The sequence below is a fragment of the Hemicordylus capensis genome, chromosome 6 (assembly GCF_027244095.1).
Source record: "Hemicordylus capensis ecotype Gifberg chromosome 6, rHemCap1.1.pri, whole genome shotgun sequence".
Lineage (NCBI taxonomy): Eukaryota > Metazoa > Chordata > Lepidosauria > Squamata > Cordylidae > Hemicordylus > Hemicordylus capensis.
In genome coordinates this window covers 132,126,019-132,144,125 of record NC_069662.1, presented here as the reverse complement: position 1 = coordinate 132,144,125, position 18,107 = coordinate 132,126,019, and the positions used below count along the sequence as shown (strand labels likewise).

Genomic DNA, 18,107 nt, shown 5'->3' with positions numbered 1-18,107 from the left:
GACAAAGTCCGAATGCGTCTGGATCCTTCTTTTTTACCTAAAGTAGTGTCTTCCTTCCACCTCAATCAGGATATAATCCTGCCTACGTTTTTCAGACTTCCTTCCACTTCCTTGGAGAGATCCTTGCACACTATGGATGTACGCCGTGCTCTGCTGTTCTATATGTCCAGAACACAAGACTTTAGAGCCTCCAAACGTCTCTTCGTGTCTTACCAAGGCTCTTCCAAAGGTTCCCCAGTCTCCAGACAACGACTGTCGAGATGGTTGGTGCAGGTGATATTGTTCACGTACAAACTACAAAACAAAGCACCTCCAGAAGCTATACGGGCCCACTCCATTAGAGCCCACGCTTCCTCGGCTGCACACCTAGCAGGGGTTTCTTTCACGGACATCTGCAAAGCAGCTACATGGTCCTCTGAGTCCCCGTTTATCAAACACTATGCCATAGATGTACGTTCTGCTGCAGAGGCTTCATTCGGGAGAAGCATCTTGAAAAGGGTGCTGCCTTAATTCCTACTGCTCCCCTCCTCCTTTTTTGGAGCTCGCTAGACACCCATTCTTATGGGTATCGACGGATCTCGATCCAGATAAACAGGTTGCTTACCTGTAACTGATGATCTGGTAGAGATCCGTCAATATCCATAAGACCCTCCCGACCTCCCCTCTGCAGTAGGACTACCTTTATGTGCATTGCGGTGTGCAGCCCTTTGCAACGTCCTTTATTGAGCACTTACCTTGGATGAACTCACCTTCGTCTTCTGGATGGTCGTCCTCCACGGCGGTCGTCCAAGAACTGAGGGACTTCGCGCCAAAGACACGCCTTATATAGAACGCTCAGCGTGGGGGCGTGGCTTCGGCGCTTCGACAAGCTCAGGCATGGCTACCGCGTGACTCCTGTGCAGGCGCAGAACCCATTCTTATGGATATCGACGGATCTCTACCAGATCATCAGTTACAGGTAAGCAACCTGTTTATTTAGCATATTGCCCCCAACATTCTGGGTACTCATTTTACCGACCTCGGAAGGATGGAAGGCTGAGTCAACCTTGAGCCCCTGGTCAGGATCGAACTTGTAACCTTCTGGTTACAGGGCGGCAGTTTTACCACTGCGCCACCAGGGGCTCTCATAAGTTGTAGACTTATGTTTGACCGGGGACTGACTCTAGAGCAGGGATTCTCAAACTTGGGTCCCCGAATCTTGTTGGACTACAACTCCCATCATTCCCAACTACAATGGCATTTGTAGTGGGTTGATGGGAATTGTAGTTCAACTATACCTGGGAACCCAAGTTTGAGAACCCCTGCTCTAGAGAGATTATGTTTTCTGGTGAGTGGGTGGTGCTGGTGAGAACCACTTTTGTATTCTGGATATTATATTAGTAAGTGTAGTGAATTAAAGCCTTTGTCTCAGAGCAAGCTCAAGTGAGGGAAAGAAATGCTGAATCATCCCTGCTGAGCTTTCTGGCTAGGCTTCTCCTAAAACTATTATGTAATTATTGGTAGGTTCAAAATGCTGCCAGCACCACCCCTCTTACTGACAGAGTTTGAACCTCCCTGGGCTTGGGGTGGAATCCCAGGGAAATTCTCTTTATTTTGCTATTGGATAAGTACAACAATCTTCCACGTGCAAACCTACATGTGGTGAGAAAACTGATAGCTGAACGTCTGAGGATGTGCTTGCACCAGAGAACTCCCCCTTCACCCTCCACTTTTCCTGAACTAAAAAACCAACTCAGAGAGGCTTATAAAAAGAAAAGAACTAAAAAACCTTCCAGTTTTATTCAGTTGTTACAGACTGCCACCATCTGAGGCCTGCTAGCTTTCTTAGATACAGTTAAAAAGCCTTAGTAGGTTACAAAAATAGGTTGGCTTAGTCACATTTAAATGTTTACGCCCTAGGTAGGATGGGCGTAGGCTAGTGTTTCTTATTTCAATTGCATTACAGGTAGACTATAATAAAACAGTATCAGGAATAAGCAAAAGCGCACACACCAAAGAAATAGAAATCCCAACACAAAGTCTGACTAAACAAACTTTCCCCTAGAATAAACTTCCCTTTTCCTTGAACTCATCAAACACCGGTTGAGAATCAAGCCACTGCAGTCCTTCTCCTGCAGCCAGTCTACATAGCCACATGCAATGCTCTTTTAATAAAGAACTGCCTTCTTCCTCCCAACATAGGTCCCTCCCACCTGGGTGCTGATTGGCTGAGCCCTGGAGTTCACCAGCCTGTCAGTCAGGATGAGTTCACTTCCGGTTAACACTTTAGCGGGAGGGGTGGCTGATCAATACAGTAGGCTTTAATTCTAGAACATTGGGCTCTCCTACAGCATTACCTAGATTAGCTGGATCTTTGCATTCTGTGATCGGCAGCCTTAAATATTTTTGTTGTTGTTGACTTCTTGCAGACACCTAAATAGTGCAAAGGAAGGTTTTACTCAAGCCAGCTTGGGCCTTCTGGCGAATCAACGAAAACGACAGTTGCTGGTGGGGCTGCTAAAATCTCTGAGAACAATAAAAACCTTGGTACAAAAAGAATTTATGTCCACCTATCAAAATTACTTATTAGCTTTAGTAGTACTATATGAAGTGACCTTCTTCTCCTTTTCTGTTTTAGCAACAGACTGATGTGCGGTTAAGTGAAATGTTGGAGGTAAGAATATTTCAGACTAGAATTTAATTGTTGGGAAAAGAAGAGCATTTTTTTTTTTAATGAACCCAATCCAGAGCCGGATTCTCAAATTGCATCTCTACAGCTGTTGTTGGGTTACAACTTCCTGCATCCCCAGTCACAATAGCCAGAAGCCAGGGATAATGGGAGTTGCTAGCCAACATCTGCAGGAGGTTTACAATTTGAGACTCTTGTATAGAGGCTGAAGGATGCTGTTGTTGCCTGTCTGTGGGCTGTAGCTCACTGTGAAGAGGGAGGCAAGGTCTTAAGGACATACGAACGGTCCTTCTGAATCAGGCCCAAGGCCATTCTAGTCCAGCATCCTATTTCACACAGTGGCCCACCAGATGCCTCTGGGGAGCCCACAGGCAAGAGGTATGTGCATGCCCTCCTGCTGTTGCTCCCCTGCAACTGGTATTGAGAGGCATTGTGCCTCTGAGGCTGGAGATGGCCCACAGCCACCAGACAGTTGGTTGCTCTACATCTCATTGATGTCCCCTTCACCTGTGATAGCAATTGTATCTATCCTAAGGTGAAGCAACTACTGCCATGGTTGGAAGGAAGTGAAATGAATCACAGGTGATGTCAGAGTTGCTTTCCATTCTTCCCATAAGCAGGTTTAGATATAATGGTGGCACCTGAATTGCTGCTATCCTGGAAGTTTGTGCTCCTCGCCCCCACATCCCTGCGCGAGCCTCTACTTCTGGTCTCGGTAAGGATATGCCAAGACTGGTGGGTTCATATGACATAACCAATATCCGCATATTCTCTCTTATTTGCAGCTGGGAACCCGAGATCTGTAACTTAGATTTGAAGTGAGTGACAGATGTCAGGTTTCCTGCTACAAGTAGGATAGGTGTGCTGAGATCGGTCATGCCATAAGAACCCAGCAATCTTGGTGTATTGTTACTGAGACCAAAAGTAGGATTTTCGTGCACTTCTGGGGCTGTGACAGCTCTTGGCAAGTTCCGTTGCAATGTTATGTGTGAACCCAGCCAATGCCTTATACAACATCTAGTGGGCCTAGAGAGAGTTATTCAGCCTTTCTTCCCACCCTCTCGGATATCTGATTAGTTCAAACCAATCGGTGAAGTTCAGTTAACCACCCAAGCCTCCCAGAGGCTGGCTGTCCCATTAGAATAAGAACAGCCCTGCTGGATCAGGCCCAAGGCCTATCTAGTCCAGCATCCTGTTTCACACAGTAGTCCACCAGATGTCTCTGGGGAGCCCACTGGCAAGAAGTGAGGGAATTTCCAGGTGCAAGCCTTAAAAGGGTCTCTGTATTCTAATAGTTGCACAGAGAAGAGAATTTCACTAGCTGGCGCTCCCCGTCTCATCATAGATCTCTGATGGAAGGTAAAGCTGTACCTGACAGAAATTTCCAGGCTTTATAATCCTTAAACATCCACAAGTCTTTCAGGGTGTCCTGACACAATTGTCCCTGCATGCCAGCGTGCTTTTAACTCTTTATCAATGTGTTGGATGGTGGGGAAATGGGAAAACACAAATGTCTGCAGCTTTGCACAGCTGAATCATCCCTCTTTTGTGATTTGTGATGCTGTCAGTTTAAAATAAAACAAACCAAACTCCGAACTAGTGCTGTTTTCTGTGCCCCCCCCACAACCCACTCAGTATATGTTTTATTTCCCTCAGGAGGAGGATTACCCGGGGGCTATACAACTGTGTCTGGAATGCCAGAAAGCGGCTAGCACTTTCAAACACTACAGTTGCATAAGGTAACTCAGCAGGCTTTCCCCAAAGCTGATTCTGACCTTCAATTAAGCAGTGAGAAAGGAGGATCGTGAGACGCTTTAGGGCACTCTTAGCTATTTTGAATTTTCTGAGCTGCTGTGTTGGAACTTAATTTTCTGGTTAGAAAAGACAAGAATGATTTTTTTTCTTTTTCTTTTTTAAAAGGCTTGTAAAATGCAATTAATTTTATAGAATTTACTGAATGCATGTAGTGACTGCTAACAATGAAAATGCTACGAAATTCTGAGTTGCTTAGTAGTTGTGCTGGATAGTGCTTCCTTTTCTTCCCTAACTGTATGTTTTGTGCCAAAGGCTGAAGACTGGTACAGCATAGTAGCAATAGCAATAGCAATAGCACTTACATTTATATACCGCTCTATAGCCGGAGCTCTCTAAGCGGTTTACAATGATTTAGCATATTGCCCCCAACATTCTGGGTACTCATTTTACCGACCTCGGAAGGATGGAAGGCTGAGTCAACCTTGAGCCCCTGGTCAGGATCGAACTTGTAACCTTCTGGTTACAGGGCGGCAGTTTTACCACTGCGCCACCAGGGGCTCAGTATAATGTTTGTAGCAGCTTAAAGCATTCCTTTGTTCATACGACTGTTGTGTGTTCTTAGAAAGCAAAGAACTTGGGCCGCAATTGAAAGTTCCACAGAGTTCTGAACAGGAGCAGCCTATGTTAGCAAGATGGAGGCCCAGCTGCGTTTGTTGCTCTCCCATCTTGCCACATCTTGGCAGCCTGGCTCTTGCTCTCTTCTAGCCTCTCCTGGACTGTAATTGAGCCGTGTGGGCTGGTCATTCGCCTGGTTGCACCCTGTAGTCCCCAACCTTGGACGTTTGCCCAGTTGGGGATTTCAGAGCCCCGAGGGAACATCCAGCCTGCACAGCTCTGTTACAGCCAGCGAGGAGCTAGAAGAGAGCAAGAATGAAGTGGTCAGGTTGAGGAGAGCAGGAAACACACCTGGGGCTTTTTCTCCGGCCCTCCCACTTCTTAGCATGGGCCGCTCCTGGTTCTAAATAAAGAACTCTGTATTTGTGGAAGCTCCCTCATTTCTTCAGTTTGACAAATGCTCCACAAGCCTGTGGGAGTTATGAAACTGGACGTGTGCAGGACATTTGCCAGCTTACAGAAGAACATGGGATATGTTCTTCTGTGTGTGAAAAGCTCCGTGTTCTAACTGGAGCCCTTCAAAGTCTGAGGGCAAAATGACATGTTAGTTCAATGTGTAGTTTGAATTACAGATTGCATGCTTCTGAGAGGTTTTAGCAGTCAAAAAGCATCTGTGTTGGGCCCGATCCGAGTAGTGGTAGGGGAGACTTTAACCCTTTCTGTGTGTTGTGCTCTGGATCCAGACTGGGGAGCCCGCCATGGCTGCATCTTCCCTGGGAAGGAAGTTCCCTTTGACATCAGTGGGAGCTTCCCTCCCAGGGGAAATAGCAGCTACAGGTGGCCCCAGTTAGGACAGTGCTGGAGGGAAAGGGTTAGAGCCTCTTTGTGCCTCTGCCATGGTCCCAGTCTGGATCCCCTCAGCTGATTTTTAGAAACGACAACAAAAACCCCAAGATCACAAGGGGCAAACTATGCATTCAACATAATGTTTGGCCATGAGCACTTTGGGAGATGTTGGATTGTGATATACTGTAAATAGACATGGTGCAGAAAAGGGTTTGTGACCAGGTGATGTAAGACTCCAAAGGTTGTGCAGGGAGAATGGAATATGACTCTCAGTGGGTAAGCCAGTAGCTTGCCTTGAATCCTGAGAACTTTGGTTTCCTTTAGTGTGGAAGAAAGAAAAAAAAAAGAGAGACAGTAAAAAAGGAAAGGGGGAAAAGTTTCTACTTCCTGTGCTTATAGAGAAGAATTGGAAAGCCTCTTGGTCATTTCTGCTTGCAAGTTTAGAAACAGAGAGCCTTAACAGAGTTTTAATTCAGTGGTAAAGGATGGGGGATAGGGTTTATTTTTTTGCACATTGATCCCAGTTTCTCTTCGATGAACGCTAGCTGACATCCTGGATAAAGAAGTACATGTATGAGGATGTTGCACTAGGGCAAAGCTGTTGTATTAGCTACTTGCACTAACTGTGGCCCTTGCGCTCCAGACTGGTGATGTGCTAATGCAAGCATGCTTGTTCTTCTTGCACAAAAATGGCACAATGTCTTTGCGCCTTCTTGCTTTTAAAGGGAATTTTTGCACAGGCATACTTTAGCACAAGAACGCAATTCTGATTTGCAGGGATCTTCTAGTGCAGGGCTGTGAAACTCCTTGCCCACGGGCTGGATATGGCCTGCAGGGCTCCATTGTCTGGCCCCTGAGCATGGGGCAGGAAGCCAATAATCAGCCTGGAAAAACTGTCATTGCTGAGGACAAGCCATGGCCAACAAGCCTCTGTCTGCTGCCACTGAATCCCCGTCTTCCACCCGGCCCTGTTACGCACCAAAGTGACAGCCTTCCCAGCTCCTCCCTACTCGCTGCACTGACTGGATCGTTCTCCTCACTCCTCCATGCCGTGCACAGAAGCAGAAGCATGATTGGAAGGCTTACATCCTCCTTGCTGTCACTACCATGTTCCACGCTCCCCCTGCCCCAAATATTTATATACTGCTCTTCAACCAAAGTTCTTAAAGTGGTTTACATAGAAAAATAAATAATACATTAAAAGATGGTCCCTGTCCCCACAGGGCTCACAGGCTAAAAAGAATCATAAGGCAGATACTAGCAACAGCCACTGGAGGGATGCTGTGCTGGGGTTGGATAGGGACTGTTGCTCTCCCCCTGCTAAATATCAGAGAATCCCCACTTTAAAAGGTGTCTCTTTGCTCAATTAGCTTCCCCTCCAGTTATTTATATACTGCTTTTCAACAAAAAAAATTCCCAAAGTGGTTTACATAGAGAAATAAAAGCACAAGAACTAACCTGAAACAGACGTTCTGGTTTGGGGTTTTTTTTGGTGAAGCATCTTTATGCTGTGCTCTTGAGTAGTGCAACAGCACTATGCTAGCACAACACTAGCCTGTATGCAGACCACTGGGAGACGGTGTGCTTGGGGAAGAAGTAAAGCCCTGATTCCTGACATTGGCAGGCAGATTGTACTTGGGAAAGTTAACGACCAATGACAGCAACATTATTATTATTATTATTTACATTTTATATCCCGCTCTTCCTCCAAGGAGCCCAGAGCGGTGTACTACATTCTTAAGTTTCTCTTTCACAACAACCCTGTGAAGTAGGTTAGGCTGAGAGAGAAGTGACTGGCCCAGAGTCACCCAGCTAGTCTCATGGCTGAATGGGGATTTGAACTCGGGTCTCCCCGGTCCTAGTCCAGCACACTAACCACTACACCACACATGGAAACATTGTATTGAGTGGCGGGGGGGGGAAGCGCAGGATAGTTTTTGAGCTTAGTATAAAAGAAGTAATAAATGGCAATTCAAGTAGCAGCAGATAAAAGCAGATAAACGGCTTAGGCCCTGGGTATTTAAGAGAGTGTCTTCTCTGCTATGAGCCCCACCGCCCATTTAGGTCACTTGAGGAGGTCTGTCTCCAGTTGCCGCCAACTCGTTTGGTGGCTACATAGAGACGGGCCTTCTCGGCTGCTACCCTGAGATTGTGGAATGCGCTACCTGCTGAGATACGATCCTCCCCCATCTCTGGCATTTTTCAAAAAACATCTGAAAACACATCTCTTCAACCAGGTTTTCTCAGCTTTTAAAAACTTGTTTTTAAATTCTTCTGATTATTTAATTGTTGTTTTACGGTGTTTTTAATTGTTAATTATTTTTATGCTTTATAATTTTTGTTTTAATTATTAATTGATTTTAATGGTGTTTTAATGAAAACCGCCCTGAGCCTTTTGGAAGGGCGGTATAAAAGTTTTAACACCCTGCTAACTTGGCAAAGAGGCACCTTTTACCATGGTGATTCTCTTTATTTAGCAGGGGGAGAGTAACTGGCCCTGTCTACCCCCAGCACAGTACTTCCAATGACTGTTGCTGGTGTCTGTCTTATGTTTCTTTTAGATTGTGAGCCCTTTGGGGACAGGGATCCATCTTATTTATTTATTATTTCTCTTATGTAAACCGCCCTGAGCCAATAGTGAGAGAATAATCTGGGTGGGAATTTTGTGTGTGTCTCAAAATCTTTCGTATTTCCAAATCAAGGTTCTTAGCTGATTGCCTTGGCACACTGTGAATATATTGCAATTATCTGTAGCCTTTAATGGGCTAGACAAAGAACAGCCTTATTTTATATAGAGACCACATTAATAAAGCTACGTATTGTCGATAAGATTGATTTCAGGATTTGCATAGTGGCGATTATACTTCTCAATCATTGAGCAGGAGTTGATTTTTTTTTAAACAATAAATTGCTCTTCGGATTAATGCAATGGGGGTGGGGTAAGGGAAACAGCATGACCAAAGCTGCAAGGCCAACATACTAAAGAAAATCCAGTTATGGACATGTTTAGTTTAAGTGCGGGAGAGAGTGAGACTCTGCCTGCCTGGCCTAGGTGCTTCCCAGTGGCTTACCTGTTGGACTCAATCAATGCATTTTGGACTTGATCGAGGCAAGAGAAGGAAGAAACTTAGGTCCCTTTCTTTAGCTTTCTTTGACCCTGTATTTTATATTTGTAAGCCAGCGAAATTAGATGTGTTAATGACTTCTTTTGTATAAATTTGTTTTTAAAATATCAGCTGTGTGTGGATCAGTACTGCTGCACAGGAGTGATTTTCCTTAACCCTGTGGTGTGTTCTCAGTGAATATCCCATCCCCCCCACCCCCCACAGCTACTGTTTACCTGAGGAGGTAGAAATATGCATGCAAATTTGAAGGGACTTCATTATTGGGAAAATACTTCCTCTCTCCCCTCCCTGTTCTGCAGCCCCTTTCTGAATTTCTTCCTCTCTCTTTTCTGTAATCCCTTTCTGAATTTTGCCTCCTCAGCTGCTCTTAAAAAAATAATAATGCAAATTTGATATGCATTTCTCGTTTGGCCTTTAGTTTGTTCTTTTTGGGGAAAAGAAGGATATACATATAATTAAAATACATAGTTTGAGAATAAAACACGTCTTTCAAATTGCATTTTGATTTTTGAATAAGTCTCTTGAATTAGAGATGTCCATAATTGGATTTTTGTGAGTATGCTGAACTTGTGCCTTTGCTGCTTTTTCCTTGTTGGTGTGTTCCTGCTCCCTTTTGATTCACTGTCAGATCAACAGAGGCATGGATAAACTGGCCCCTCTTAATATGTCTTAATTAATTGACTGAATAAAATGAATGCCACAAACTAGTTGTGTTGCCACATTTAATTGCGCCTTTGAAAGATCAAATCGCTATGCCCAGGGATTGTTATATTTCATTTAGCTGCTTGTTGCAGATTTGGGCTGTGCTCCATGGATTTCTGTCAGTTCACTCTGATATGAACAAAGTGGAATTTGTGCTACATTTTCTTTCTATAATATGTGAGGTACCAAAGAAACAATTTGTTCTGAAAATAATCAGCTCTGAATGGAATGTATTATCCCCAGCTTCCATGTGTGAAGCTCAGTCTGGAAAGAATGGCAAGAAAGAGACTGTGGGGGTTGTAAAATAAAATTCTTTCCACTTTGTTCTTCCTGGCTATGTTTTCCTCACTGTGAGAAATCAATCCCAGTATTTTCAATCAATCAATCAATCTCTTTATTTCGGTCAATGACCAGCATGAAATTAAAACAAATGTAAAAGAGAGGACAATCAAACTTCTATTGCAAACAATAACACCAGATAAATTTTTAAAAGTCCTCAGCATACTAAAAATACTACTAAAATAATTGCTAATAAAAGAGGCAGCAGTATTTCCTACTTATGAGGCTATTACACAAAATCAAAACTCAGCCAGTTGCCTTCTCGACTCCTAAATCTGAGGGGGTTTAAACAATACAGGAGCTCTGAGAAATATTGTTATTAAATTTACAGCCGATATACAGGTGAAACCAGTACCTTCATGCCCACCTGCAGCTAGCCACATTATGGCTACAAGTTGCTCTGGCCTTAGATCCATCGCCTATTTTCCCATTACTAAGTTCTTCCGCAAGCGAAGGGCTGCACTGCAAAATTTAGCTACCTGTCTGGTAGCGCAGGAATTGCTTCCTTCCAACAGCCTGTCAGTCATCTGAGGAGAATCAAGACCTGGGCATTTAGCTATCAAAGAGTAAATAAGATCCCGGCGCAGGTCTCTATAGAACAAACATTCCAATAGCACATGGGTGATTGTTTCCACTTGACCCTCACCACATGGACAGAGCCTCTCCCCATAGGGAATCCCTCTATATCGGCCCTCTAAGAGGGCTGAAAGCAGGGCATTGCATCTTGCCAGGGTAAAAACTCTTGAGAGGGCACCTTCAAGACAGTGAGGTAGGATGCTGGGGCCAAGCTATATCTGACTGATTCCTGGCTCTGAAAGTCAGGTACCCTTGCTATATCTGTTTGTCTCTCGATAGCCTCAATTCTCTGTTTGATGAGCTTCCTAGCTGTCTCCAAACTTTGCGTAAGCAGGGCAGACTGATCGAGGCCCAAAGTGGCTATTGGATGGTTGTTGGGGGCATGTTAACCTTGGTGAGTTTTGTTTCCCCATCTAAATTTTGCCTATCTACTTCTCAAAATTCATGGATGTTTTGTGCCCCATTTACTCCCCAACACCCCTGTCCAATTTTAAGATGACCTTTTTAACACACTATGGACACAGAAACCCTTATTCAGAAGGAAACTCTGTCGAAATCAATAGGATTGTTATTTAATGGCCAATATTCTGACTGAGCATGTGCCCACATGATGGGGAAACTCTTCCCCACTGTGAAGAGCATCTTATTACTAATGTTTATATACCACTTTTCAACGGAAGTTACATAGGAACATAGGAAGCTGCCTTATACTGAATCAGACCATTGTTCCATTAGCTCAGTTTTGTCTACACTGACTGGCAGTGGCTTCTCCAAGGTTGCAGGCAGGAGTCTCTCTCAGCCCTATCTTGAAGATGCCAGGGAGTGAACTTGGAACCTTCTGCATGCAAGCATGCAGGTGCTCTTCCCAGAGCGGCTCTGTCCCCTAAGGGGAATACCTTAAGGTGCTCACACGCAAATGTAACCCAGGGTGGGCCCTGCTTAGCAATGGGGACAATTCTTGCTTGCTACCACAAGACCAGCTCTCCTGTCCATGCCCACTTCTCAAAGTGGTTTACATAGAATAATGATAATGAGAAGGTGGTTCCCTGTCCCCAAAGGGTTTCACAGTCTACTAGGAAACAGCCACTGGAGGGATGTGCGAGGGCTGAATAGGGCCAGTTGCTTCCCCCCTGCTAATTGTAAGCAACACACTTGAATTGTGTCTCTTTCCCTAGTTAGCAGGGGAAATCTCCACAGAGCCTATTGTGCAAAGGGGATAGGATTTCCGCTGATCTCTCCTTCCCCTGGAAGTGCCCTGGGCTACCTGAAAATATGTCCCTGTGGATCACACAGCCCTTTTCAGACATTACACTGTATGTGCAAACAGGTGTCTATAAACATTTTTGTGTGAATGTTTATAAATATTTATTTCATTTAAAAAGTGTGCCCAGGTACAGGCCCCTTCAAATGCCGGTTCAGATCAGAAGTGTACTACTGTATATGCATTGAACTTAGTGTGTGCATAACTGTACATGTGTACACTGTACACAACTTGTATGTGCATTGAACATAACGTGTGAATAGGGCTTTAGTTTTATCATCTTCCTAACTTCTGATTTTGTGCTGCATTGTGCATCTAAGGTAAAGTATGCTGTCAAGTCAATTTTGACTCCTGGCGCCCACAGAGCCCTGTGGTTTTCTTTAGTAGAATACAGGAGGAGTTAACCATTGCCTCCTCCCGCACAGTATGAGGTGATGCCTTTCAGCATCTTCCTATATCACTGCTGCCCAATATAGTACCAGTGGAGATTCAAACCGACAACCTTCTGCTTGTTAGTCAAGCGTTTCCCCACTGCGCCATTAGGTGGCTTGCATCTAGCCATGGGGAAAGTTGCATTCTGAATAATTCTTCTTTGTTTGGTGGTACTCTCTTCAGAACTTAGGAAGCTGTATAAAATGTCATCATTTAATCATAGATTCCCAGGATGCTAAAAAGAGCCTACAGGATTACACACAGCTCATGGATTTCAGGCTACCCACTCCTGTTCTCATGAAGGGACTCCTCCCACAGGTTTAATGGACTGCGGAACTTACTGTGTGTCTGTTTTTAAGGGATGATGATAATTGATGCCTTTTCCATGCCACTGAAATAAGTCTGTTCAGACATCGTCAGATGTCCTTGCACACAATATATGATGCAGAATTTTAGAAGAATGTTCTTGAAAAACACTGCCAAATGAAAATGATATCAATATCAATATCCTCAATATCCATTTTCATCTGAAACATTTTATTTTATTTTATTTATTAGAAGATTTAATATACCACTCAATCCACATACTCAGGGCAGTGTACAAAGCAAGAACAGCATCCGAGATTTAAAAATAAAAATTAAAGGGCAAACGCCTGGTGGAAAAGAAATGTCTTCAATAAGGTTTTAAAGGCTGAAAAGGAGGAGGCAGACCAATAACATTCTTATACCTTGTTGGCTTGACTTTAGACCAAGTCTAATGTTGGACTGTTATTATTTCGCAGTGAGTTGAATTCAAAACTTCAAGACACTTTGGAGCAAATTGAGGTAAGAATTCAGCGTATTGATTATTATTTTTTTTAACAGAAAGTGAATGACCTTTATGAATAAGAGTACAGCCTCGCCTGTTGCCTCAGAGAGTTTCATGGCAGACATCCTATAGACTCAGTTTCTTGGCTTTTACTTTGCTGGCCCATAGTTGTCCCTAGATGATAGTCTCTAGATTCTAATTATATTCCCATGAACTTGTCCACTTATATAAGAACATAAGAACAGCCATGCTGGATCAGGCCCATGGTCCATCTAGTCTAGCATCCTGTTTCACAGAGTCGTCCACCAGATACCACTGGAGCCTACAGGCAGGAGTTGAGGGCATGCCCTCTCCTGCTGTTACTATGTTATCATTTTATTGCATTCTTGCTACTCTCCTTTTATGCCTCTTTTTAATGTTGCCTTTTATGATGCTCTCAGGTTTTATCATGTAATTATGCCTTAAATAGTGTTTCTTTTTAGACAGCCAGTTATATTTTAAATCTTTTATTATATATCTTCATTTTATATCATTTTATTGCATGCTTGCTACTCTCTTCTATGCATTTTTAATGATGCCTTTATGATTTTATATGCCCCCTAGGTTTACTCATGTAACTTTTTAACTCACTCTGTTATGCCTTTACCCATTGTCCTTTTTGCTCGGTCATAGAAATGTTACATTTATTATTGATTTATGCTTGTATTAGGCTTTAGTATCTAGTGTCTCTTTGGTTTTAAAATGTAATCTGCAATCACCCCTTTTACTTTATGATGGTCTATGACTGTAATAAAGATTGATTGATTGATCAGAAAATGAATGCTTTGGCATGTTTTGGGTATGCATAGCTTCAGCCATTCAGAAGATTATATGACATTTTGCTTTCTTTTTAAAAAATGAATATCTCAACATGACTATCACAGACAGATTATTCCTTTTTACTGAATATTCTTGTTTTAACTTGGTAGGAGCAGTTAGATGTAGCGCTCTCCAAAATCTGCAAGAACTTTGATATCAACCATTACACCAAGGTGCAGCAGGCTTACAGACTTCTAGGGAAAACACAGGTTAGCATTCTTCACTTAAAATGATTTCCTGATATGCAATGGGCTAGCTTTTATTACTGTCTGGATTCCCTCTCTCCACACTGCTCTGAAGGCTAAGAGCAACTCAAACATTAGCAAAATGTACAAATTGGGGTTGAAATGTTTCCCTCAACTTTGCTACCTTTATTACATGCCGCAACATTGAGTGAGGAGATGACATTTCACCAGTGTTGGGGTGGTGGCGCAAAAAGGAGCAAAGCATGATGCAAACTTACCAGTGAGGAACAACGTTCTCCAGGAATCCCAGGAGATGGCAGGCACCATTTTTTAATTTCCTAGCAGACTCCAGAGTTAAGGTAGGAAGCCACTACTGTGATAGGCTTTATGATGACGCTGTGCCATCACACAACGTTGTCATGAAGCTTGTAGGAGCTGAGAGTAATACATCCTGCCTTTATCTTGAAATCTGCTGGAAAGTTTAAAAAAATATGGTGCTTGTCAGCTTCTGGGACTCCTAGAACTATAATTTCTACCACCACCAGAACTGTGAAGCAATTTTCCACCACCACCAGAACTGTGGTAGCAGCAGCAATATAAGAGTCAGCAGTAGTGGGTAGGTTCCGCAAAACATTTTGCCCCTCTGAAGCTCCTGAATTATGAGGCAAAAATCTCCTGTGACTACATTATCTACAAAACATAGTACTGTCTGATCTCTTCTGTATTGGCTTCCGTAGGCCATATTAGCTGATACCTCTTAGGTACACACAGCCTACCCAGTGTACTTTCCAGAATGAGGTATACTCTGCCACCTCCACATCCAGGATTCATTCTTCATCCTTTGAAAAGCAGCTTTAACTGATGCCATAGCCAGCATTATTCATTCTGCTGGCTTCTTGTTGTTATATTCTCACCATTGAACTTGTCCTAAGAGTGGCCTAAGCTTGGGCTGCCCAATATTTGGGACAAGAGGAAAGTTTTGCCTCTATCTCTAAAATATCTTCCAATTTGCTTCCTGATTTTTGTCCTCTGGTAACTATAAATTCCTATGAGGGAAAAATCAGGCATTGCATTGGGAGACACTATTCACATACTGGTTCCTAGAGCTTTTTCAGACAGCAGGCTTTATCACAAGACTTTACTGCGAGTTTGGGGCATAAAGGATACTCTGACGCAAAAAAAGGATTTTTTAAAAAACCCTGGACATAAATTGGGCTAGATTCCAATGCGGAGCAAAAAACCCAAATCATGTGTGAATCGATCTCTGAAATATCGTGCTGACTTTAGGGTAAATCTGGCCAATATGTGAACGCACACCCACCATCCCAAAGTAAAGTTGCTGTCTGAAAAAGCCCCTGACTCTAATGTCTTCAGTTATTTCAGCTCTTTTGTTTTGCCTGAGAAAAATCACTGAGACTCATCAAATTGTATTGAAGAGAATAAGTGGGTTGCGTAAACCCTTCAGTTGAGGACAAAACCTGATGCATTTTCCATGGTGCTGCAGCAGCACTCAGTGGCTGACATGCACCGCAGCCTTACGAGAGCAGAGCAAGACCTCCACCCTCCAAAAGGAGCCAGTAAACTAGCTGAGGTACCAGTAAACCTGGTTCGCAGCTCTGCACAGGTGGAGGAGGATGTGGATATGATTTTTGCTTCTCTCCCCTCCTTTGGCCACTGTTGTTGTGGGTGATGAGAATTGTACCTCAACATCATTTGGAGACCCAAGCTTGTGGAACTGACTTTTTAAATGTGGTACACAATTGATTTTTCCTTTTCTTCAGACAGCAATGGACCAACTGCATATGCACTTTACTCAAGCCATTCACAACACAGTATTCCAAGTTGTTCTCGGTTATGTAGAGCTGTGTGCAGGCAATACAGATACTAAGTTTCAGAAACTTCAGTACAAGGACCTCTGCACGGTAGGTAGTCATATGACAGCTGCAACATTTTCTATTTCCATTTATTATTCTATCTACCTATGTCCTTTAGGAAGATTTTTTTTAAAAAATAACCCACTAAAATTTATATATTGCAACTTGGGTCTTCCTTAGTCACCATGTTTCTCATATTGTAATACATCCTGAATATGTGGTGGCACCCCACTGCAGGAATTATTTGACTAGCCCTTCTACAGGAGGCTACGGAACTATGCTAAATCATTTTCTCCATCTGCTTTGGTATCTTTTTGTGCTTCTAAAGCACAAATTTTAGCAAATATAATTTTTAGGCTTGACGAATTTGTGTGGGTCTGTCTTTGGAATGCATCTCGAATGCTTCACAATTTAATGTGGACCTCATGCATTAAAGGTTAATAAGGAAAAATCCAGTCTCATCATATTGTGTATCTACTCTTACCAGCTTTTCCATTTCCCCCCCATTGGAAAAGGCTTTTGGAGGATTGTTTATGCCAAAATCGATATCCCAGCTTATTTGGGACTGTTCAAAAAATCATTTTAAAAAAATATTAATTGAAGTATATGTGTTTCTTTAATTAATGTAGCTTCATTGATAGGACTTGAAAAATACTTCCAATTTTTATTTACTAACAAACATTGAATTTTAGATCAATGGTATATTTAAAGAGCAGCTAATTGATATGCACAAACTCCTGGAAAATTATAACTGTTCTTGAATGTCTAGAATGTTCTGCCACTTGATGAATACAAAATTAATTAATATATTGACTTATTATTGGCATTTGCACTTGTCCACTTCATTTTGTTACTGCAAGAATGTAGCTTTATTTTGAAATCCAGGTGGAATTCTTAAACTTGAGGTGTGTGTGTGTTGAAGGGAAGGAGATAGCTCTCCTCCCTCTGTATTGTTCCTTCCAACAATTGTATGTGTCATTTTGGATATGTCATATTGTGCAAGGATATTCTATTTGTGATGTTGCTCTTTTATTGTTCCTAGGTGTATGTGTGTGTTTGTATATTTATAGATGTAGGTGTTGTATTTGAGAAAAGCTTTACATTAAGGGAAAAAAGGAAATTTGACATGTTTTACTTGTGTGCTTTACAGCACATTACATCGGACAGTTACATTCCTTGCCTTGCTGATCTCTGCAAAGCCCTCTGGGAAGTTATGCTCAGTTACTATCGAACAATGGAGTGGCATGAGAAATATGATCGTGATGGGTCTGCTTCATCTTCTGGTAGGACATGACTTTTGCTCTTCTAAAGTAATATATGGAGAAAATGTATGTTTCAAATTTCATTTTCAAAATGTAAGAATGGCAATCCAGAACATCTAGTCCATGTGAATAGCAGGCCAGAAACTTTCCATTTAGGCCTGTGCTTTGATGTGTACAAGTCCGAATAAGTTGCGTCATCCCCTTGGTACTAGAAGGAGGTGGCCACTCCCAACTACAGGTATGCATGGGACTGGTTTGGCCAGTTCACTTCTAATTCTAACCTGATTTGAACTGGCCCAGTTTGGATCTACGGCTGGTCTGGTCTGGCTGCCAAACCGGTTTGTGGTAGATGCTTGTAAAGGGGAATCTGGTGAGGCGGCAGCTGGGTAAAGGACGGGGGGCATACTTGGGGATGCACCAGGCCGGGAGAGCGGTGGAGAGTATCCAGCTGGCTAAAGACTCTCTTGCTGCCCCCCCTGGCCCTCTCTTACATTTCTGAACTGGTTTGCCCGAACTGGGCCCAGTTCTGTTCACTGACCGAACCGCCCCCGGTTTGGTCCATGAACAAACCTCCAAGCAACCTCTGTTTAAGGTGAACTGGTTTGGAACGAACCTTTTGTGAACACCTTTACTTCCAACTTGGCCACCTATACACATTATCACATCATTCCAGTGCATGGCTGGGTTCCTTTATGAGAAACTGTGCCCTGTACCACCCCAGCGATGGCTGGGATGGTGTGCAGCAGTCTTTTCATGAGCTGGGAACACATGCACATTTGGTTTCACATAAAGGAGACCCCC

The 18,107-nt window shown here is 43.1% G+C and overlaps 1 protein-coding gene across 2 annotated transcripts in view; it reads left to right on the top strand.

Moving 5' to 3' along the window:
* The window catches only part of VPS50 (VPS50 subunit of EARP/GARPII complex), a 128,333-nt gene that overhangs the window by 37,872 nt on the left and 72,354 nt on the right, over window positions 1–18,107 (top strand). For both annotated transcript variants that reach the window (XR_008310227.1, XM_053263967.1), the window contains exons 7-13: window positions 2,409–2,526; window positions 2,618–2,653; window positions 4,325–4,407; window positions 13,102–13,144; window positions 14,096–14,194; window positions 15,952–16,092; window positions 17,195–17,327. Coding sequence is in view for 1 of the 2 variants with exons in the window: in XM_053263967.1 (XP_053119942.1) it covers window positions 2,409–2,526; window positions 2,618–2,653; window positions 4,325–4,407; window positions 13,102–13,144; window positions 14,096–14,194; window positions 15,952–16,092; window positions 17,195–17,327 (653 nt within the window). In the remaining variant the exon portion in view is untranslated. The remainder of the gene's footprint in view (window positions 1–2,408; window positions 2,527–2,617; window positions 2,654–4,324; window positions 4,408–13,101; window positions 13,145–14,095; window positions 14,195–15,951; window positions 16,093–17,194; window positions 17,328–18,107) is intronic.